Raw genomic sequence first — 23,301 nt, forward strand, 5'->3', positions numbered from 1 at the left:
GCGCAGGGGCCCCCGGGGTTGGTTGTCCCCGTGGTTGGACGGCCCGGGAGCTCTCGTGTGCGAGGGTGTCCTCCCCACGGGCCACGCTGGAGATGAAGACCAAGGTTCTTAAAAACACGCTCGTTAACGTGGACGTAATAGCGGCGTCCAGGTCTTAGTAGACGAGCCGCCGACCCCGACCCGCTGCTGCCTCGTCTCTGGCGACCCTTTGGTAGAAGCGCGTAGAGGGACCCGGCCTGACACCGGATCTAGAACTGGGCAAAGGGCGCGCGTGTGCGCAGCTTTCTCGGGTAATTGTGGGGATTCTGCCCTGAGGCTCCACCGCAGTCCCACGCGTGCGGCTTCTCGAAGGTTAGCGGCCGCGTGGACCCCGAATCCGCGGCAGGGAGCCCTTCCTTCTCACACGGAAGCCCGCTGGTGTGGCAGGCTGAGCGGGGCCGCTCTCCACACCTGGCTCTGCAACACAGGGTGCCCCTCGTTTGGAAACTCGGGCTCCTTGAGTCATGTAGATCCTCCAGCATCTCCACCGAGTCTGGAACGCGGTATCTAGGGCATCACTGATTTTTGAGACCGTTCATACCGGCGCGCACCTCACCAGGAAGGCCCTCCGAGTGCGGGGGGAGCTCAGGGTGCGCGTCCGCCGAACTTCTCGTCCTCACCCGAAGGCTCAAGTCTTGCCCCTGACCACACCGCCCGTGGGCTGGCCCCACGTGCACTTGCCCGTCCCTCCCCTTTGCTCACTCGAGCTGTTAGGAGGTGCGCGTTCAGGGGCAGGGATTTAGGGAAAGCCATGAATGTCAGTGCATCGTCACACGTTCTTGGGAGCCTGTCCACTTGCACATGTGTGGTGGGGACGCTCACCGAGTGCCCTTTTCCTGGCACTGCCGACCTCTCCCCGGCACGGGCAGGCACCGCACCGCCCTGCACCGTGGTACGGCTGTCAGCACAGCGAGAAATGCAAAGCGAGTGTTAGGATTAGGAGAACAGGCCCCCTGGGCACGGGGACCCCAGGGGTCGCAGCCTGCCCTCCCGGGACTGCTGTGCAGGGACAGTCTGGTCCTGCGGCATCAAGAGTGCCAGAGGTGGGACAGTCTGGTCCTGCGGCATCGAGAGTGCCAGAGGTGGGGGCCCCATCAGTGTGTCCATCACCCTGTCCGTCCGGAGCTGTCCCTGCAGCAGGCTGAGCTCCGCCGCCCCAGCCCCGTCATCGCTGCCGGCCCGCCAGCCCTGGGGGCGCTGTTCCAGCCGTGACCCCACAGCTTCCCGCTGGCCAGACGCGAGCTGCCCATTTAAGTCCTTTTTTGTTGCTGAGGCTACAGAGCGGTTTACAGACGGCTCGTCCAAGCCTCAGTGACTCGGGGGCGGGGGCTGCTGCTTCCAAGCAGTGGGTGGCTCGTTTCTGCGATGCCCACCCCCCCTACCCCCGGGAGCTGAGATGCTTCCATTAAGGCCGGACCCAGGCTGGAGCCCCTGGGGTGAGCCTCTTGCACCTTCTCTGCACCCAGGGTTCCCGTCAGGTGGCTTCCTGGGGACACTGGTGTTGAGCAGAGGGGGCCCAGGGAGCCCGTCCTCTCCTGCCAGGTCCCTGAGCTAAGCAGCTCCAGCAAAGATAAACCATCAGGGACAAATCCACGTCTTACCCAGTAACCGTGACGGCCAGAGGACCTCTTCAAAGCAGGGCCCCAGGCGTCGCTGAGGTGCGGACAGCCAGCCCTGGGTCCCGTCCCGTGTCCGTGACCCAGATGTGCGAGTCTGTGCCCTCGCGCGCAGCCGGAGCCCACCGGCGGTGTGGGCGGGGCTCACGTTCTCACTGACGTGAACCCTCTTCCTCTCTTCCTCCGTTTCTCCCCGCCCCGTCCGGCGTCGTGCGCAGAACGGCTTTGCCGTGGTCCGCCCTCCAGGACATCACGCGGAGGAGAGCACGCCCATGTGAGTAGACAGCGGCCGCGGAGGGCGGGCTGTGGCGCTCTCTGATCCCTGTTCTGGAAGGGCTGGGCTGCACCCGAGCGCAAACACGGCCCCGGGTAGCTGGTGCAGCCCCGAGCCACGCGGGTGACCTTGCGGACGGGCTGCGGCCAGGTGACGGATGGAACCGTGGGCCGAGGGAAAGGAACCCGCAGACGTCAGTCCAGAGGTTCTCGTCCCTCGCTCTGCTGTAAGCAGTTGGGTGGGGACTTACGTTGCACCAGACGGAGTTCATGGGGCACTTCACTGTTCTAGAACATTCTGACCAAGTGCCTCAGGTCACCTCACGTGCGGCCCTTCAGCTGACCTGCTTATGGTTTGGTACAGATGAGGCCGACATCTCAAGGTTGTGACCCCAGGGACCAGCCGTCTGGACCCCGTTTGGGGCTTTGGGTACCCCTGACCATGCACACATCCGAGGAGCTGGCCGAGCTAGCAAGTGTGGCTCGCAGATTGCCAGGGAATGACTGGGCCTGGGTGCCTGGGGGTGGGTTACACGTGCCTTCTCTCTCTTTTTTTTTTTTAATTTTATGTATTTATTTATGAGAGACACAGAGAGAGAGGCAGAGACAGAGGCAGGAGGACTCAATCCCAGGACCTCGGGGTCACGCCCTGGGCCAAAGGCAGGTGCTCAACCTCTGAGCCGCCCCAGTGCCTCTAGACGTGCCTTCTCGTGGGACCTGGGAAACCAGTCAGGCAGCAGGACGGGCACCGTGGGAGAGCAGGTGTCCCGAGCTCTGGGGACAGGAAGAGCCATTGATGCTGCTGGTAGAGGTAGGAGAGGTGACATCTGGGCTGTCCCAAGGACCGTGAGGACGGAGCACAGCTGGGAAGCCAGGAAGTGCAGGGAGGCGACAGCAGAGCCTGTGCAGGAGCAGCTAGGACCAGGCCGGGGAACCACAGGCTGAGCCTGCGCTCCCGAGGGAGCCTGGGCTGTGGCTCACAGGCGAGCAGGAGCCCTCTGTCCTCTAAAGCCCGGCGTGAGGGCGTCAGACCGCGGCGTGAGACAGGGACGTCGTGCCCGGGGAGGGGGCAGTGGCTGCAAGCTCCCGACAGCAGCCTCAGTTAGACGGTGGCCCCGTTCCCCAGAAACCGCCGGGCTCGGGGACGCCACGACCCACAGCCCTCCATGCTGTCAGGAGCAGGATCCCGCGTGGTGCCTTCCCCTGAAGGCACTTTTCCACTTTGAACCTAAGCCGTTGGCTGTCCTGGGGCGTGAACCCAAACAGGCCACGATGGAGCACAGAGGCGCTGTTGGGGGCGTTTGGACGCGTGTGCGCTCGCCGCTCCGGGTGCCGGCTCCCCAGCCCGTGCCTCCCGCCGTCAGGGGGCTTGCAGGTTGCTCGCCCGCATTCCCGACACAAAGCCGCCCAGATTTCCCTGTTTTTGTGGTAATTCAGGCAAAGGGGACGTCAGTTAGAGGATTTTTGGTTACATGTGAATCACGTTGTTAGCGGGCTTCTGCGCCTCTTGAAGGAGCCTGGGGGGCGGGTGTGCATCAGTGTCACACGTCTGAGCGTGGACAGATGAGCAGTAGCGGCTCACACAGGCGACCTCGTGCGCAGGGAGCACGGCCCCGGGAGGCTGCGCAGTGTGCGGCTGCCGGGCGCCCCGGGAACGGATTTCTCGCCTCGGGGCACGGCGGCGTCCGTGGGGGGCCTGTCTGTGGGTCGGTGGCGTCGGTCGAGGGAGCCGTGCATTCTCCACCCCGAACCCCACGGGGCTGCAGGCGCTTCCGTGTGAGGACCGGTGGGAACCGTGTTTTCCCCTCTCTCCTCTCACTGCAGGGGCTTCTGCTACTTTAATTCTGTGGCCATCGCAGCCAAGCTTCTCCAGCAGCGGCTGGACGTGAGCAAGACCCTCATAGTGGACTGGGTAAGTGGGGCCGTCCCCGAGGGGGCTGGGGGCCCACGTGCGCCCCGAGCGGGCCGCGTCCCGTGTGCAGAGCAGGGTGGGCAGAACGCCTCCACTGACGTTGGATTCGGGCACCCGACCTTTCTGGAAACTACCTCAAACCAGAAGATAAAAGCTCACACCTGTCACGAGCTGCCGTCAGCCGGGTCCCTGAAACGTCCAGAAGTGTGGTTCAGGGCGGCAGTCGGAGGAGGGTCCTCAGACCTCGTCAGAGGCGGGTTGGGGGGCGGCCTCGACCTCCCGCGTCCACCGGCGGGCATGGGCGGCTCCCCCACAGCCCACGTGGCGCCGCCTGCCTCAGGCCCCCCTGGCGAAACGCCTTCCCGCTTGGGCCCGCGACGCCCCGTGCCGGCGGAGCCTCCCTCCCGCGCTCCCACGGCGGTGTCGCTTCTCACGGCCCCAAGAGGGTGACCTCAGGTTCAGAAATGCTACGCGTGGGGTCTGAACTCCAAAGCCAGTCGCGCAGCTTCTTCCTCCCTTTTCCACTTGGTGCTGATGATTTAATAACTGCTCCACGGGAAGGAGGAGCAGATGCCCCGGGAGGGTTCCGTGTGTACCGCGGGGCCTTTCTCCATTTGGGAAGGGAACCCGCAGACACAGCCCAGCCACCCAGTAGGCTCCCCGTGCTGTGCGCGCCGGTCCCGGGGCCTGACGGCTGAGGCCTGGGGGCACCAGGGAAAACCGCCCAGGGTCGGCCCGCAGCGCGCCTGTGCCTCCGTCCCCAGGAGCCGGGCCTCAGCTCCTCCCGAGGGAGCACCTAGCTGTGCTGTCGAGGCGTCCCGCGTGGCTCAGTTCATGGCCACGTGACTCACAGCCCCTGAGTCCTCCCCCCCAGGGGCGGTCAGAGCGCCCAGAGAGAGTCGACGGTCACAGGGCCACTTACCCCGGGCTCCCCGCGCCCCACTAAACAGCACAGGCGCATGCAGGGCTGCCTCGGTCACGGAGAACACGCGTCCCGAGAGTCGCGGGGTGTGTCTCCCAGCCGTGGAGGCTTCCTGGCTGGTGGGATCGGGTGTCTGTCCTTGCGCCTCCTTGTTTACAGCTGGCCTGCCACGTCTCCAATGAGCGTAGATGACTTTTACAAATGACCCAGGTACCGAGCAGTTCCCAGGGTGTGAAGATCGCTACCTTGCACGCAGCCCCCGTGCGCCCGCTGTGTGAGGGGGGCTGCCTGTCCCGGGGGCCCGCTCCTGCCCCGGCCCGGGCCGTGCGTGGCCTCGCGCCTCATGGAAGCCCCACTGTGGGGCCTTTAACATGTGGGCACAGTCATTAGGATGAGCAGTTTGTCGTTGGAGCCTGGGGCCTGGAACCCCGTGCCGTGTGCGCACCTGTCGCCCCAGCCCGAGCGACGGCCTCCCGCCACACCGCAGGGCCGGGCGCAGAGCTGGCACCTCCCGTGTGCTCGACCACGGGCAGCTGTGGCCGGCTCGCTTCTCACAGACGTGGCAGGGGCAGGAAGGTGGTCAGATGGTTTTGTGTGGAACGGTCGTGGCCTCGGGGTAGGGCTCAAATGCCAGCCCCTTCCTCTGCCGGGAGCGGCCGTGGCCGTGGGGCCGATGACGAGGAAGCCACCTGGGACGTACCCGGGCCCCTTCTCTCTGCCACCTCAGCCCTGCCCTCCCCCGGCCCTGCTGGGGGCGCGTGGCTGGGCGGGGAGCCCTGAGGGGCTGCCGGTGCTGACCTGGCTGTCCCTGCTCTCCCAGGACGTGCACCACGGAAATGGGACCCAGCAGGCCTTCTACAACGACCCGAACGTCCTGTACATCTCCCTTCACCGCTACGACGACGGGAACTTCTTCCCGGGCAGCGGGGCACCGGACGAGGTGAGCGGGGCTGCTCTGGGGCAGAGCGCGGGGGTGCACGGCCGCTGCACACCCTAAGGGCTTCATGCTCCCCTTCAGCCCGGATGATTCCAGGCCGTCGTCAGGCCGTATCCTGTCACGTGTGACACACGGGCTTTCTTTTCTCTGAAGTTCAAACAAAAAAGCAGACTTGATTTCTGGTTCTAATCCAGGCAGCCTGTGAGGACGCCCGGGGTGCCCCCTCCTGCAGGCCTGCTTTGCACGATTGAAACCCCTCCAGGCCACTCCCGTGGTCGGTCCCTTGGGCGCTTGTGCTGTCCTGTCACCTGTCATGACACATGGGACAGGGATTGGCGGCTCAGAGCCTCCTTCGTGACACCCGGTCCCCCAGCAGAGCCGGCCCTCACTCGGAACAAAGGGGCCCCAACACCCAGGGGAAAAGGTCCATCAGCCTCTGGGTCTTGTTTCTTGGAAGGAGGTGGAGCAGGACAGTCACAGACCTCTCTGGCTGCCCGCTCTTGGTGTCTGCAGGGCAGAGCTGCCCGTCTGCACACACCCCTGGGCTGCTCCTGCGGCCACCCCACGAGTGGCCGTGAGCCCCCGCGTTCTGTGACAGTGCTCCGCTGTGAGTGTCGGCCAGTGAGGGGCGATGGGGGCACGTGCTGGAGAGCATAGCACTCGGGCTCTGCTGCAGGCACCGAACTGGACTCCCACCTTGTGCCACCGGGGTCAGGTGCTCCCATCGGTCTCCGGGTGAGGGCCCGGGAGCCACCGGGGTCAGGTGCTCCCATCGGTCTCCGGGTGAGGGCCCGGGAGCCACCGGGGTCAGGTGCTCCCATCGGTCTCCGGGTGAGGGCCCCTGATAGGAGTGTCTCTCTTCACAGGTGGGCACAGGGCCAGGTGTGGGCTTCAACGTCAACATGGCTTTCACTGGTGGCCTTGACCCCCCCATGGGAGACGCGGAGTACTTGGCGGCCTTCAGGTGAGAGTCCTGGCTTCCTGTGCCCCGGGGGCATACGGACCGCCGTGGGCAGCTCCACTCCCACTTCCCCTGCTCTTGCTAGTTGAGTGATGTTCCTTGGCCTGGCTCCTCCTTCCCGCACACACCAGGCGCATCTGGGGTGGCCCCTCCGGCCTCTGTCACGGCACCTCGTAGAGACGCGCGTTTGCGCAGCTGAGATTTGAAGACCCGGGGCCCTGGGCTCCTGTGCTCACCCCCCGCCCCCCGCGTTGGTTCTTCGGGCTGGGGGTGGGGGTCTCCGGCGCTGTCTCCTCACCTCATGCTGGCAGCTGGCGTCTTGGGCTTCAGGAGAACCAGGAACGCCCTGGGGGCTTGATGGTAAGAGCGGCTGAGGCCGTGGAGAGCAGCTCCGGGCTGGGCTCAGAAACGGGGTGTTCGCGGAGAGCGGCCGCTCGGTTCTGAACACCGGCTGCCTCCTGTCGCCCCACAAACCCTCTCTGAGAGGCCGGGCGACAGCGACCACCTTCCTCCCTGACGGCTGCGGTCCTGAGGCCCTGCCCCGCGTCCGCCCGTTTGCGCAGCTCTGTTGCCTTTGTCATCAAATGGTGGTTTTGACCTTGATCTGGGCCAGACTGAAGTAATTCCCGCGACCCCACGTGGACGGTCGCAGCGCGGGCTTCCTGCCTCGTTTTAAATGGGGGCTCCGCCGCCTCCCGCCGCCTCCCGCCGCCTCCCACCGCCTCCCGCCGCCTCCCACCGCCTCCCGCCGCCTCCCACCGCCTCCCGCCGCCTCCCACCGCCTCCCGCCGTCTCGCCAGAACGCGGGCCCGGGGGAGAAGCGTGTTCGGCGGCAGAGCCTGACGGACTCTTGGTCGTCGTTAGAAAACCGCGTCCGAACAGTAGGAATCGGAGCCGTGAGGTTTCCAGTGAATTTTCCTCTCTGCCCCTGCCTTGACCTCTGTGCTGTCATCCCTGCTTGATCTAAACACGAAGCACATGTGTGCAGGTGTGTGTGTGTGTGATGCGTGTGTCTCCGCGGACATATGTGAGTGTGTGCGTGCACGTGTCTGCAGGTGTGTGTGCGTGTGGCTGCGTGCGAGGAGGCCTGGAACCCTGTGCCGTGTGCACGTGGAGGCGTGCAGCTGTGTCTGTGTGCGCGTCTCCCGTGGGTGCGACTCCTTACGCGGACTCGTCTGTAAGTGCTCTGCTGTAGATACCGCCGCCCACACCGTGGGCACCCTGCATGGGCCACGGGACCCCTCACAGCGTCTCCTTGCCCTTCTCCACACTCAGAGCAGCCGTTGGGTCTGGCGGCACGTGTGGCTCTGTGGACGGGAGTTCCCTCCCCCAGCTGCTCGGTGGTTCGTAGAAATTACGGCCCAGATTTGATTACGTCGGGGCAGGGCCAGCCTCTCGAGCAGTGGGCTGGTCTGTACGAGTTGGAGCCCATCACCTCCCTACGGGATTTCTCTGCGCACCTTTCCCCCAAATCGGATCCCATCTGATCTCATGGGTTTAATTTCGATGTGTCTTCCTGCTCCTGATCAGATGTGAGGTAACCCCAACAGCTGCCTGCCTCATTTAAGGGAGAGGGACGCCCCCAAGCAGATACAACATCTGCAGGTTTGCTGGTGTACACGGTCGACTCTCAGCTTCTCGAAATCCGAACCGTGCAGCCCCAGCAGCGGGGTCCTCGGTGCGGTCCGTGGAGCACCCCGCGGCCAGCACCACGTTAGCCTCCCACCGCCTGAGAACCGGCCGCCCTAGGGGGCTGCGTGGAAAATAAAATGTCTGGGCGGCTGCCGTGAGAGGAGGAAGCCCTGCTGGGATGAGGAACTGGGTGCGCCGTGGCCAGTTCTGGCTGGGCAGAGGGTGGCCGTGCTGGACTGGTGGGCGGGGGGCAGGGCCGGGGGGGGGACGCTGCAGCCAGGCTTCCACGGGACCATGTCCCCCAGGTGTGCTGGTTCTGGGACACAGGACCGTGTCCCCCAGGTGTGCTGGTTCTGGGACGGAGATGCCCAGCTCGTGGGGGTCAGACTCCAGCCCTGGGGACTGCCCCTTGGTCCCCTGGGACCCCACACTGGTCCCCAGCCCCTTGCCCCTGGTCCCCAGCCCAGTCCCCAGCCCCTTGCCCCTGGTCCCCAGCCCAGTCCCCAACCCCCTGCCCCTGATCCCCAGCCCAGTCCTCTGCCCCTCCCTGCCCCCCAGGCCCCTGCCCTCCCCCGCCACCCTAGTCCCCCGACCCCTGGCCCCCTCCCTGGTCCCCCGCCCCTGGTCCCCAGGCCAGTCCCCCGCCCCTCCCTGGCCCCCCAGCCCCCCTGCCCTCCCCGCCCACCCTAGTCCCCCGGCCCCTGGTCCCCGCCCCGGGCCAGCCTTTAAGATGAACCCTTCCTCTGAGTTGCTGTTGACGTTCTGTTTTCATCCTCTGCCAAGCGTATACACGATGATACCTTATCAAATGAACTTTGCAAAGCTTAAATAGCTCCTTTGAAAGGGAAAATTGTTTCAGGGTTGGGTTGCTTTTTATTTATTTATTTTTTTTATTGATTTTAATGTAAAATAGTGCTTTGAAGTTTACAATTTATGGCTCCCTGGGCATCGATCGGTGGGGGAAGAAGGGTCAGGATCCGCTTTCCCCTTCCTTCTGCGCTTCTCCCCCCTTGCCGGGGGGCCCCCGGGACAGTGTGCACCTCGGGGGCAGCACCTTGTTCCCCAGGCCCATTGCCTGCCACGTTGCATTTCAGGAGATCAAGCCTGAGATGAAGAAGAGATAAGAAAGGTGCCCCTAACGAGATCCAGAAGCAGCGGCACTTTCTCCCCGGGCTCGGGCTGCGGAGACACGGCGACCCTAATTCAAACCAGCGCGCCGCCAGACGGGCTTTGAAGTCTGCCGCGCGGAGGCGAGGCCCTGGGCGGACGGACACCGCGATGCGCTGCTGCCCGCGCCGCCTGCCGTCTGGGGCCCGCGGGTCGCCGTGCAGGCAGGAAATGAGCCCGGGATTACGTGTGCGTCGAAACCGTAACCTCGGTTTAAATGTGATTTGGTGAAGTTTATCAGAGATGTCAGAGAAACTGGGTATTTTGAAGTGGTAACTTTAATCTTTTAATGAATTGAGATTTGCCTTTAAATTGAGCGACTGGGCAGATTCATTTCACGTCCCCCAGCCTTTCGAGCGTGACGTGAAGATCGACGCTCTTTGAACTGCTGTTCCTTCCGTAAGGACTTCTGCGGGCTCTTTCTTTGCTTTTTTTTTTTTTTTTTAACAAAATTCTTAGGTTTTCATTGTCGTGGTGAAACGCCCAGAAGGCCTCCTGTCGCAGCCACGTGGCGTGTGCAGCTCGGCAGCGCCCTCCGTGCCCACAGCGCCGTGTCGGGCGAGAGCCTCTGCCTCCGTCCAGGACTCGCTGTCGCGAAGACACTTGATGCAAACCCCGGGACCTTTCTTACCGACGGCAGTGCCGTCTCTCGAGGGGCAGCCCCCTTCCCCTAGGCGGACGTCTTAGCGGGGACGTCCCACAGTGGGGCTGCCGCGGAGTGCGGAAGCTCGGGTTTGCCAGCCCTCCCGCAGGACGGCAGCAGGACGCGGTGCTCGGGCACCTGCCCGCGGAGGGGCAGCAGCTTCCTGGCTGAGTCCTGGAGGGACACGGACCCGCAGACGCCAACCTGCCGGCGTGCGGGGCCGCCTCTGGGGACCAGGACTGTGGCCTGTCGTGGAGGAGCCTGTCAGGGGCTGTGCCCAGGTGACCTACGTGGCAGGTCTGGATGCTCGACGGCTGTCTGGTGGGAGCCTTGAGGGGACGCAGGTCGGGAGGGGCCGTCTCGTAAACACTTGTTGCTCGGGTTGAGCACCCAGGGCAAGTTGAGTCCTGCCAAGAGTGGGGCAGGGACCCAGGTGAGAGCATGGGGACACCGAGGCAGAGACCAAGCACAAGAGGGGAGCAGCTGGGAGAGGCCTGGGCCACGGCGCTGGGCCGAGTGCAGACCTGCTCCTCTAGCCAGCCGGGGTCTGAGGGCCGCCCTGGGGAGGCTGCGCTGCCCCTGCCGTGTGCTCCTGGTGCTGCAGAGGGGCGGGGGGCGCTGCGAGATGGGTGGGCTGGCGGCCAAGAGTGCCAGGCCCTAGACAGGCCTGAGGACGGTGACGGGACAGAGGTGGGGGCACGTGGGGGCAGGGCAGCTGCGCTGATCCCAAGCCCGGTGGGGCCCACGGTGACAGTGGGGAGGGGGCACCATGTGGGTGGGGCCCTGGACGCAGGGGTGCGCCCATCCAGCAGTGCCAGGTGCCCACCTCCTGCGAGGGACAGCCAGACAGGAGCAGCAGGGAGGGGCGGGGGTTGCCAGAAGGCGCCCTGGCCCCCGCCACCGAGGAGGGGTGTCCTCACCTCACCAGGGCGGTCTGGGTGAGCAGAGCACGGAGAGCCAGGAAGCATGCGAGGCTGGGGGCCGCGGGCGTGCAGGGCAGGGGCATCGAGGAGACGGGACGGATGGTCAAGGGCCTGGCCTGTGGGGCGGACGGAGCAGGACGGGGCAGCGGGCGGCGCAGGCGGGGCAGCCGGAGCACAGTGTTGCTTCCCAGCTCTCGCTGTGTTCCGACGCCGACTCAGCAGCGACGGGATGCTTGGTGGGCTGGGACCAGCCTCTCCCAACCGATGGAGCGCTCAGGCTGGGCCCACCCCGCGCAGGGGTGCAGCGGGTGCAGCGGGTGCAGATGGCAGGGCGGGCGCACCAGCCCCTCCTGCCCTCGAGTGAGGGTGTGCACAGCGGACAGGAGGGGTTGGCGCTCACCGGAGCCGAGGTGGTTGAAGCCGAGTCCCCAGCCTCCAGGGGCACCAGGCTGTCCGTCCAGAAACGGCGACCGTCCATCCGGCAGCTCCGCCTCCCGAGCCCTCTGGCTGCAGACGCGTCACCGCAAGCCTAACCGACAGTACGCGACCATGACAGGGCAGACGGCCCGGGCGCCTCGTGAAAGGAGATGTTGAAGGCGGGCGGCGTGGACCGTGCTTCTGGGGCAGTCGGATGCCCTGGCTGCCCCCAAGCTCCCGAGCATCCCCGGGCATGGGTGGGCACAGACCGCGCGACGGCCTGAGGCCTGCGATGAGCATGGGTTTGGGGCCTTCCGTGTGGGAGATGAGCCCGCCCTGCCTCTGAGTGGACAGTGGGTGGTCGGAGCCTCGGGAAGCCCCTGCCCACCCCTCGGCCCTCACGCTGCCCTGCAGCAGGTCAAGGGCGGCCCCACAGAGACTCACCCTAAGGTGATGGTCGGAGAGAGGGTCTGCAGTAAACGCTTCCATCGGTCATCAGACAACAAGTCGTTGGTTAAAATTTCATTCTAGAACTAAAACGCGAGGCCAGATGCCTGTTTTCTTCGCGGCGTCTGTGAAGCGTGGGGGTCCCGGCTGGGGTGAAGATGTGGGCGGCCGTGCACCCCCTCCTCGTAGGTGAGGAAGCAGAGTCCGTCGAGGGGAGGCGATGTCTCCGCGGCGTTGCAGACCCCCTCGGCCCCGGGGGCCCCCGGACCAGGATAGAACGAGCGTGCGTGCCCCTAGCCGGTGGCCCACGCTCGTGCGCGGCTGCTGGGCCGGGCCCCGCTCGCACACGCACACCGACAGGGTTCACGATTTGCTTTGATCGGCTTCGCAGCGATGCCACGCGGCCAGTGCAGACGCCAGCGACTCTCTAGGGGCGATGATGATCCCAACAGTGCTGTCCTTTGTTTTTTATTTTGTCGGGGGGCGGGGCGGGGGTGAGACACGAAGCAGCTCAGCAGTGCTTCAAGGCAGAGAACTGGGCCCACCGTACGCACTTGGTTCAAAACGGCCCCCAAAGCGCTTTGCGAATGAGCCGCTGTCGACACGGAGTGTCTGTGGTTTTCCCTGAAGACAGGCTTGGCCGTAACATCTATACCGAACACGTGGCTCAAACTTCTTCTGCCTAAAGACAAAGTTTATGCAACAGGAACTTCATTAGAATAATTTAAAAACCGTCTCTCTGGAACCGCCACAGCCCGCGGGCCGTCGGGAGCCACCCAGGGAAACCCGCGGGGAGGCAGCCCGCGTCTCTGGCCACGAGGTGAAGGCGGGGGACGTGGCCCGGGCTGAAGGCACTGCCCCGTCCTGCCCGCCCGCACCCAGGACTTGTCGCCTCCGGCCGCCGCGGCGGGTCAGGTAGCCCGGGCCCCGGCACCTGCTCTGAAGCGCACAGTCTGCTGAGAAGCCTCTGGTTTGCGCTTTGCGTGTTCAGAATCGGAGAGCTTCTGTTGCAGCGTCCTCGTGGCCACGGGGGCGGGCAGGTGCCCCGCGCTGAGGATCGTAAGCGGAGTCGTCCCGACCGGGGTCAGAGTGCGCCCGACATCCCGCCTCCTGCTTTAGTGGGACACACCTCGCACACGTGTTCAGGGGCGGGTGTGGCCGCTCTCGCACAGTGGGCCCCGGGACCCGAAGGTGACGCTGGCGGGGAAGTCTGCTGGCGCCCGGTTGGGGGTCCCAGGTGGGGTCCCTGCAGCCCCTGACGGACGGTCCCCAGGTCCCCAGGACGCAGACCTGGCTCCTCTGAGGCCGCCTGCACGGCCTGTGGCAGAAGCAGCGCAGGGGCAGCCGCGTGCAGTGGGCACCGCCTGGGAGGGAAGCCGCCAGCGGTTCAGAGGAGCCAAGCCCCGGCCCGTGCCCGGGTGTGAGCTTGTGGCCTGTCTGTGCTTCGGAGGTCTTGGTGCCCGGCGTGGTCAGAGGGAAGCGGAGGCCGCTCCCGCGTCGTGGACGTTCTCTGAGGGCTCGCCCCGGGTCCTCGGGCATCGGGCCGTGGGTGCCCCATGCCACCTGCAGGGACGGGCGGTGAGGTCCCAACCTTGTGTGTCATCCTCTGGAGTCTCCGTCACTGGCCCCTCTGGAACCAGAGGGATTTCTCAAGAGGATCACCGTCCAGACTCTTCCTGAGCGGAACGTCCTCTTGGTCCCAGTTGGTGCTTTACGGAGTTGGCCCGGCCGACTTCAAGGTCAAATGTGATGACGAGTTTTACTTTGTAACACGAGGCGCGGGAGCCTCAGGAGGCTCTCACGCCAGCCTGCGGCCCTGTGGCCCCAGGGGCCCCACCGACCTGGGTGGGAAGGGACCGGCGGCGGGGCCGGGTGCGCGGGGCCACTCACAGAGGGGGCCTCTGGGCCACCGTGCGCCCGACGTGACCGTCATTGATGGGCAGCAGGGCCTGCGCGCCGGTGGAGGCCCGGGAGCGGGAGGCCGCCCTCTGGAGCCGTAGACACTTGGTCCAGCCTGCGGCAGCCGGGGAGACCCAGACTCCCCATGGCCGTGAGCCGGTGCTGCGTCCCACTGAGGTGCAGGGATGTGGGTGATGGGGGCCGGCACCTGCAGTGAGCCCACCGCGCCCAGGGGGACCAGGGACACGGGAAGCCTGCGGGGAGGGACTCAGAATCCAATAAAGCAAGTTTAAGTGACACATGGCGTCGTCCAGCCTCTCACTGCGCGCCCGGTTCTGGCTCAGAGCGCGTGTTCGTGGGACGCTGGTACAGTGAGACCGTGTGCTCGCGGGCGGCTGCTTCCTCCTAAGCGTTTCTCCCTCTTTTCAAGTGAACGGTTTTCCTTGTTTCCCTGATATCCCTAAACCACTGAACTTCTCCATGGCATCTGTACTTTTAACCTGTCCGTGCTCTTAAATTTGATCGTCAGCTGTCCCTTGAAGGACCCCAGGTGTCAGATGAACCCGGCAAGGGCGTGCAGGTGGCTCATCCGGGCGTCTATGGCCCCGGGCGTGGGTGGGGTGGGAGGAGGGCACCGGGGGCCCCCTGCGGGCCAGGGCTGCCCGGGGGCTCGGGGTCCTGCTGCTGGGCCGGGAGGTGGCTGTGCCTGCCTTGAAGAAACGTGACGCGAGTGTAGGGGTGAGCAGAGCCGCCCCCCTACAGGGGTGAGACAGGCCGGGCAGGGCACAGGGGTGAGGGGTGGGGAGCATCTTCCGCAGCCCGGGCAGCTGGTGCGTGGGGGTTACAGGTCGCCTCCAACATATCACAGAGGCTCAAGACCCGCCGTGCCGTGGCCGCACTGGGCCTCGGTGTTGGGGTCCTTGGTCTGGACATTTGAGGTATCAGCAAATCGAGCCGTGAGCACGCTGGGCGGGTCTCCTGAGTGTGGGCCCTCAGGTGCCGCTGGCCTCGAGGGCAGACGGGGCAGGCTCTGTCAGGAGCCGTCGGCCTCTTCCGTGGCCGTGACCTCCGCTGACCCGGTGTCCCCTCCTCCTCCCTCTGCAGGACCGTGGTCATGCCCATCGCGAACGAGTTTGCCCCAGACGTGGTGCTCGTGTCATCAGGCTTCGACGCTGTGGAGGGCCACCCCACACCCCTCGGCGGCTACAACCTCTCCGCCAAATGTAAGTCGGGTCTGCAGATGGCGCAGGAACACGGTCTGGATTCTGCTGTTGTTAGGATTAGGCGCCCTCTGCCCAGCCTGCCCTTCAACAGGAGGAAACCCTCCTCCTCGCATCTTAGCAAAAACACGACGGGTGCCGGCTGCCCCAGAGCGCACAGGACGCACAGCAGGACCGCACGGCGTGGGCCAGGACACGCAGGGGCGCTCTCGGGGTTGCCGTGCTCCCGCACTGACCTCAGAGCCCTCCTGACCTGGGTGCGGGGTCCGGAGGGAGCCCTGTGCTCAGCAGCCCCCACGTGCGGCCAGACTGTGCTGTGCGGGCTCGAGCCCCCTCGTTTACCGGCTCAGCTCGGCCGGGGTTCAGGCCCAGCTCCCCCGTAAAGCAGATGCCGCAACACGGCAAAGCCGGAGAATCGGGGGTTTCCCAGCGCAGGTAACAGTTGCATTTGCAGGACATCAAGGTCTGCCAGGTGTGGGGTTGCATCATGTCTGCAAACCAACGTCCGCAGCATAATCAAAGGTCACGCTGTTGCGGAGATGTGCGACCCATCGTGAGTTTGAGGGGACTTGTGATCACTGATCACCCTAATGTAGTGATAATAACGAGCAAGTTTGAAATATTGTGAGAATTAGTGAAACGTGACAGAGGCAGAGTGCACAGATGCTGAGGGAGAAGGCGGCACCCGACTTGCTGGACTCCGCGCTGCCGCCCCCTTCCCGCTGTGAACGGCGCGGTCCGGGCGTCGCGGCGGCCTCGGGGGCCCGTCACGGTTTCCATCGGAGCCGCAGCCGCGTCACTGCTGCCTTCGGGAGGTTTGGGCCTCACGGGCCTGCAGCCGCCAGGACGCGCCTCCAGCCCTGGGCTCTGGGTGCTGCTGCGGCTGCGACGGGGCCGCTGATCGGGGCGGCTCTAGTCCACGTCGGTCGGTCCTGGCGAGGATGGTCATCACCGTTAGCCGCCAGGCGCTTTCTGAGGGTGGGGGGGACGTGGCGCAGGGGTGCGCTGCGGTTGTTGGTGAAAGCCAGACACGCCGGTCACGGGGCGTGAGAGTCCAGGAGGGGCCCACGGCGGTGCGTGTGCCCACGAACAGACACGCACACACGTGTGCCCGGCACACCGCTGACCAGAACCCCAGGGCCTCTGGTCCCCAGGCCGTGAGGGCGCAGCTGCAGGGCCGCACCCTGGCTCCCCCCGCTCCCCCCTTCGTGGTCCCAGCGTGCAGCCGAGGGGCTCCTCCCCGGGTCCCTTCCTTCCCCCAAATGAGATGATTTGCGGCATTACACAATCAAAGCATCAAAACCGTAATTCCTACTCTCAAACAGATCAAAAAGAATCCCAAACTGAAATTCTTCAATGAATTTATTACAATCAGACCTGGCTTCTATTATGTGTTTCGGAGCGCCGGCCCCCTGGGTCTCTGTAATGTGATGTAACGCGTTTCTGGGCGCTTTGATCGGCGGCCAGGCCTCGGCCCCGCGCCCGCCCGCGGCCCCCGCTTGCATCTCCCGTTTCCTCTTGCAGGTTTCGGGTACCTGACGAAGCAGCTGATGGGCTTGGCTGGCGGCCGGATCGTTCTGGCCCTGGAGGGGGGCCACGACCTCACGGCCATCTGCGACGCCTCGGAAGCATGTGTTTCTGCTTTGCTGGGCAATGAGGTAGGAGGAGCCGGGGCCCAGGGCTGCTTGGTGCGCGGGCCCAGGGCCCAGACCCCAGACCCCAGACCCCAGGCCCCAGGCCCCAAGCCCGTGGGCTGCTGCATCTGTGCTCATCACCCATAGTAGGACCACTACCCGCTTGGGAGGCCATCCGATGAGGGACAAGGCCGGGAGCCCTTTTCTCTGTAGGCGGTTCAGGGGCCTGTTCTGCAGGTGCTCCCCTGCACGTGGGTTAGGTGGAGAATATTCTAATCCAGCTTTTTTCTCTGTGGGTGGGCAGTTCTAAGGTAAATTCTGGGGGCCGCGTCACTGCAGGTCTCACAGGCTGGGGCACGGAGCCCCAGTTCCCTGCTCCGAACCCACAGCTGATGCCCAGGCTTGGAGCCCCCACGCCCTGTCCGCAGTGAGGCTGCGGGACCAAGTCAGGGAGCCGCTGGCTTGCACGGCTGAGCTCAGGCGGTCCGGCCGGGAGAGGGAGTGGAGGGCTCAAGGGAGACGGTGTCATTCTGAAATGACACCGGCCTGGGGCCCCTTCCTCCCGGCTGTGCTCCCAGTGGGCAGAGCTGCCCGGCTGTGGGTGGACGATGGACGGGTGTCGGGAGGGGAGGTGCCGCCCGACGTATGCTCCGCAGCTCACCGAGCGGCTAAAGTTCGTGACACAAAACTTACCGTAGCTTCCACTTTGATTTTCGGAAACCTGCTCTTCCTACAATTTCAAATCCATCCACAGGCCTCTGGACATGGGGTCACACACCCACGTCCCGATCGCCCGAAGGAGCGTGAGGCGGGTCCCGGCCCCTCACAGCACAGCTTGCCCGTGTTGCTGTGGCATTCCGTGCGGGTCCTTGCGGCAAGCCAGCTGCTGCCCGGGGTGGGGTGCGGTCAGAGCGCCCTGGGTCCTGGCCCACCCTGCAGCAGCAGGTGCCTGCAGCCCACGCGGGGGATGCCCGGAGGCAGCCCACGAGCTCTGCTCCATGCCATCCTGGGTTTACAGGTCCACAGTGTGCGAGGACACTCTCCCTAGGACGGGTTCCCTGGGTGTCCAGTGGGGTGCAGCTGTCCCTGTGCTGTGCTGGCCACCCTCCTGCCGGTCCCCACCAAGATTCAGGGCAGCCCAAGTGACGAGGCCCCGACGGAGGGTGGAGGACACACACCCCAGAATGACCGGCCACATCAGGACCCCATATGGCGGGGGCAGTGCTAGGAGCCCGAGTGACCCCTGACCCCATATGGCAGGGGCCGCTTGTGGGGTGTCCTGGTGTCCAGTCCACAAGAAGGTTGGGAGAGCAGAGTGGTCCGGAGGATGGGTGCCGGGGAGGCCACGGGGGAGGGCGCCCCTCCCACTCGCTGCACTAACCCCCATCGGGAGACGCCAAGACCAGAAGGCCCAGAAGCCCCGGGAAAGGGAGAGGTGGTGAGGGTACCAGCCAGTTCCCATGAGCAGGGCGGCCCCTGCCGACGCCCCTCACCCACCATAGATGCGTCCATGGGGCTGCGTCCCTGCACTGTCTCAGCCGGGAAGCTTGAGCCGCAGCTCGGGTTCCTCCAGGAGGCACGTCCCCAAGAGCAGGTGCAGGCTCACCCCAAGGCTGCCCTCCTAGACCCCCTCGGGGGCAAGCAGCCCACGGCGGGGTCCACAAGGCATTTGAGGAGGGCTCGGTTTGGGAGATGCAAAGGGGGTTCAAGCAGGCCCTCGGAGGCACAGATTAAATGTGCATCCAACAAGACAGGGCGGGATGATGCCGCGTAGACGGGTCTCCAGGGGCGGGACGGAGGGCTCTGTCCTCGAGCCACTTGCAGTCGGTGGTGTTCCCTTTGTCTTGGGTCAAAGCAGCAGCAGGATGGGGTGCATGGCCCGTGGCCCTCCGGGCGCAGGGTGGACAGAGCTGACAACACAGCATCTGGGGGCAGACGGGAGGTCCGAGGCCAAGTCCTGGCATCAGCTGTGCTTTAAGCTATGTCACAAGCAGACCCGAGGGCCCGCGCGTGTCCCCTCCCGACCAGGTGGTCGGCAGCGCGCCGGACTCTCCTAGAATCGAACACCAGCGAGATTCTTAAAGCGTCCACGCCTCACGCATCCTTTCTGCACGTCAGCCAGTCTTTTCCTCCTTTTTTTTGTTGGAGCTTAAAGGCAATTGAGTATCACGTTCCACGCGGCCTGGAGCTTTCCGAGTAGTCCAGCTACTTATTTTAAAATAACAATAAAGACCTTAGCTCTCAGCTCAGGCCTGCTCCTGCTTCCCGGGTGTTTGCTCTCCCAACAGGAAGATGTTCTCGTGCTCAGCACATCAAAAAGCAGGAAGCACTAGTTTTATCAAGGTCTCTTAACCCCTTCCTAATGCAGGAGAGTTGGGCCGGCCCCTCTCCTCGGCCCTGCAGGCTTTGAGGGCTGCACCAGTCTGCACACACTCGCTGCGGCCAGGCCAGGAGGGAGGAGGCGGCCCCCCCCACCCCCCCGCACCCCTGCACCAACTCAGCCTGACGGCCGCTCGTCCACACCCGTCGGGTCTGCCTGTCTGACACCCCCGTCTGCACACGCGCCCCCACCCCACTCGCGCTCCCAGCCAGGCTTGGCTCAGGCCAGCGGTGACCGTTTGGGTGACATGAGCCATGACCGACTCCCCGAAACCTCCGCGGGGGGTGGCGGGCCTGGGCCGTGTCCCCCCTGGGCGCCACCGTGAGCCGCCGCGGACGCCGCAGGCCATTTGTGCCTCGGTGGCTTCCTTGCCGTCCTGCTGACCTTGCCCGTTGCAGCCGTTTCAGAAACTCCACGTCCAGCCGCGGCGTCCTCTCTCTTTTCCAAACTTGGCTTCTGCTCCTTCTCCGTGTATTGTCTTTACGTCTTTCTCCGGATCCGCTCTCCTCTCTTGCTCACGGAGCACCTCCTCATTCTGGGGGCATCGGAGGCTGTGCGGGGCCCGCCCGTGTGCAGCGTTCTCATTGCTCTTCGTCTCCAGGCATCCCTGGTTTCCGCGGTCACCCCGCTGCCCCACGATCGGTCACTCGTTCAAGTTTCCAACCTCAAGGCCGCGGCTCTCATCTGGTCCCAGCTTCTGACGGGCGGCGCTGAGCTAAGAACAGCAGGTGCGGTGGCATCATGTGCTGGGCCCCCCCAGCCCCCGCGGCCAGAGCGTGGTCCGCCTGCGCAGACCTCTGTTCGCCCAGGCCCGTCCGCGGTGCCGCTCACGCTTGGGGTCTCCGCCGACTTCTGTGCGTGCCTGGGAAAGACATGCCAGCCTGTCCTGCCGTGGCGCGACTGTCCACCCCGTGGTCCGGCCGCGTCACCGCCTGCACGTCAAGCAACTTTACCGAACGTGCAGACGTCAAGTCGTCTTATCCTTTCGATGAATTGAAACCTTTATCCCCCGTGGCCGCCTCCTGTACGAGCAGCTCTGGCTGCCCCCTGACGGGCGTTGTGCAGGGTGCCCACGGCGTCCTGCCCTCCAGCCTCCCCGCTCCGAGACGCTTCCTGCGTGAACAGCGCGAGGCTGGACGTCGTGCTGTTTCGCCGCCAGGCCACGGTCTGCCCTTTAGGTGGAGACTCTGGGCCTCACAGTTGCTCTGGTTGCTCCTGGTTCTCTGCTGCTTTGCTTTTCTCAGACGCTTTCCACGTCCGAGTCTGTGCTGCACGGGCCCCCTTCCCCCCACGTGGAGGCCCCCGCGCCATCCGTTCCCTGCCGAGTGGGAAGACACGGCTCGTTGCTGCTTCCCGGCGGCGATCCTTGCAGGTGTTCACATGCACCCATGACGTGGCCAGTGCCCCGTGGCCACCCAGACCCGGGGGGGGAGGCTGCAGACCAAACCCTGCACGCCCGTTGGACGTGGGACACGGAGAAGCCACCCGCTTGCCCCCAAGGACCGGTGCTGGCCCGAGTCCTGTGTGTCCATTCGCTCCGGCCCTCCCGGGTGCCTGCAGCCCCTGACCAGCCCCTCTGCCCACTTTCCTTGTTTCTCTTTAAATGCACCGATTCGACACCATTCCTGTTTCACATGGTCCCTGTTCGCGCAGCCTCTCCTGCTTCTCGCTTCCCGCCGCTGAGACCACTGCCCGGGATCATTGTGCCTTCTGCACACCCCACATGTTCCCGGGACGGGACGCGGGTGTCAGCTTCCCCACATCACGATTTTATCCTCATTCTTTTTTTTTTTTCTTTTAAAGAAGACGCCACACCCAGCCCAGAGCCCAGCGTGGGGGTGAACTCTCGACCCTGAGATCTTGACCTGAGCTGAGATCAAGGGTCAGACGAGCCCCCGGCCGCCCCATCCTCGGTGTTGACTGACCGGCTCACTGTCCTGGGCTGACAGCCCTTGTCTCTGGGGCTTTACGCCCGTCCTGTCCTGTCCTTGGCCATCCCCCCCCCCCCCCCCCCCCGTCCTCTGCTCTGTGGCTGCACCAACAGACCTGGGTGGGCGGGCGCTTCTCGTGACTCTTCCTGCCCGGGTCCCGTCCCTTCTCCCCCTGCCCCGGGTCACCGAGCAGACGGACCCAACCCGCTCGCTCCCCTCGTCCCCGGCGCATTCAGGGTCATTGCTGCCGCAGTTGTGATTTCATTCGCAGGCGTTCTCCTGGGCCGGTTCAGTAATCCTGCGTCCGTATCTTCTAATACTCACTCATCATTTACCTTATAGTTTAAAAGTGATCATTTCAGTAACTGTGGTCTTTGAGGATCTAAACCTGCAGTTTTTTTACCAGACTTCTAACTCCGGGCAGCGCTGGCTGCGGAGGACGGCAGCAGCGCGGGCTCGGATGCTCTGCCTCGGTGCCACATACCGCGTGGGCCTAGGTCCCAGCCTGGGTCGCTCGCGTGAGAACGTCCCCAGGTCCACTCGCCCTCCCACAGCCGCCCTTGCCGTGTCGGGGCCCCGCCCAGGACCCCACTGTGCGTCCAACCGTTCCGTGCCTGCGCCCTCTCAGGCTGCCCTGGGTTGTCATTTTTGGAGTATTGACAGTTGTCAGCAATCAGGCACGCTCGCGGCTATGCTGTAGAGGAGCCCTCGTGCTGGTCCTGTTTTCCCTTGTGCTGGAAGCAGGGCAGGGGACCCGGGCGCAGTGCCCTCCTCTGTCCGGGCCCATGCCAGACGCGCGGCTTCTCTCTGGGGACGTGAACCGCGAGCACTTGCGTAGAGCAGCGTCGGCCGCCTTCCCCGTCGAGCCGGCTTCTCCCCGCTTCCATGCGGCCCATTGTGGGGAGGCCTGGGCCGCAGCTCGGCTCCTGCCGGAGGAGACAGAGGATGGAGGTTGGAAGGTGCTAGGCGACAGCTGTCGCGGAGGGGCTGGGTACCCGAGGCATCTCAGATGCTTCTCGAGGAACGCGTGTCTCCTCCCGGTACGTGTTCGGGCGCTGACTTCCCCCCGCACGGCTGCTGGCCCCTCCAGCCCGAGTCTCCGCCCCGCCGCGTGGCCGTCCCCCGCCTGGGAAGCCGCACTTGCCCCGGAGCCTGGGTCCTCTGCCGGAGACCCCGCTTGTCTCTCCCGAGCCCGGCCCGCGCCGGCCAACTCCCGTGTTTCATGATGTGTGCGGCCGAGGACTCGGCCCTTGGAACCCACTGGCCACACTGGCGGGCGGCCCACCGGGGGCCAGGCGCCTCCCGAGAGGGTGCACGGCTGCTCTGCACATCGCGGCCCTCCGCTGACGGCGGAACCTGCGCATTCCCAGGGAGACCCTGGCCCGTCCCTGCCCGCAGAGCCCAGGCTCAGAACAGACCCCCCACTGCTTGTCCCTGCAGGCACCTCGTCTGCGTGAGCCTGGCTCAGCTCGGGGCACGTGGGGGGCCGTGGCCGTTGTCGTGCAGGCCTGTCCCGGGATGCGTGACCGCCCTGGGCAGCTTCCAGCTTCCAGCTTCCTTCCGGAACCCAGCAGATCTCCCCCAGTTTTGTAGGCTTGTCTAATAATTTAAAAATCTTTAAAGTTACTTTTGTGTTTTCACGATGTATCTCCGTGAGCGTGCTTAGGTGTCGTGTGGAGGACGCCCGGTGTCCCCTGTGGCTTCCGTCCCGTCCTCTGCCGTCCACACTGACCAGAAAACTGGGAGCACAGGCCCCCCTCAGAGATTCCCCTCGCTTTCTTCTTTCTTTTACCTTTTCCCCCATTTTTGGAAGAAAACCATCGACAGGATGTCCAAGCATTCTTACGTGTAAGACTAGGGATGTGACAGTGGTATTTCCAGAGAGCAGTCATTGTTTCCCTAGTGTTACGGGGTGGTGTAGACGGTGCCTCAGTGGCTTCCAAGCAGACGTCCTTGCCCGCCAGCCCGCTCCTGGATGCGGTGCCCGCTCAGCCGGGAGCTCACGAGCACACCTGACGGTCTCCCGAGAAGAATACCTCAAGGAAAATAAATCTACTTCCGTTTTTTAAAAAATTGTACAGGGGATGCCCGGGTGACTCAGCGGCTTAGCGCCTGCCTTCAGCCAAGGGCGTGGCCCCGGGGTCCCAGGATCGAGTCCCACGTCGGGCTCCCTGCATGGGGCCTGCTTCTCCCTCTGCCTGGGTCTCTGCCTCTCTCTCTCTCTCTCTCTCTCTCTGTATGTGTGTCTCTCGCAAATAAATAAATAAAATCTTTAAAAAATAATGATAATAAAATAAAAAAAGTCGTACAGTAAATAGCAAAGCCACATTTGGCTGCTGCTGCTTTTC

The 23,301-nt window shown here is 64.6% G+C and overlaps 1 protein-coding gene across 14 annotated transcripts in view; it reads left to right on the forward strand.

Annotated features, from left to right (window-relative positions):
- Positions 1–23,301, forward strand: part of HDAC4 (histone deacetylase 4) — a 271,373-nt gene that overhangs the window by 242,065 nt on the left and 6,007 nt on the right. For all 14 annotated transcript variants that reach the window (XM_041767847.1, XM_041767846.1, XM_041767851.1 and 11 more), the window contains 6 exons: positions 1,874–1,929; positions 3,753–3,840; positions 5,583–5,702; positions 6,566–6,663; positions 14,893–15,011; positions 16,533–16,666. In XM_041767847.1, coding sequence (XP_041623781.1) covers positions 1,874–1,929; positions 3,753–3,840; positions 5,583–5,702; positions 6,566–6,663; positions 14,893–15,011; positions 16,533–16,666 — 615 coding nt within the window. The remainder of the gene's footprint in view (positions 1–1,873; positions 1,930–3,752; positions 3,841–5,582; positions 5,703–6,565; positions 6,664–14,892; positions 15,012–16,532; positions 16,667–23,301) is intronic.

The sequence above is a fragment of the Vulpes lagopus genome, chromosome 8 (genome assembly GCF_018345385.1).
Source record: "Vulpes lagopus strain Blue_001 chromosome 8, ASM1834538v1, whole genome shotgun sequence".
In the NCBI taxonomy this organism is placed as follows: Eukaryota; Metazoa; Chordata; class Mammalia; order Carnivora; family Canidae; genus Vulpes; species Vulpes lagopus.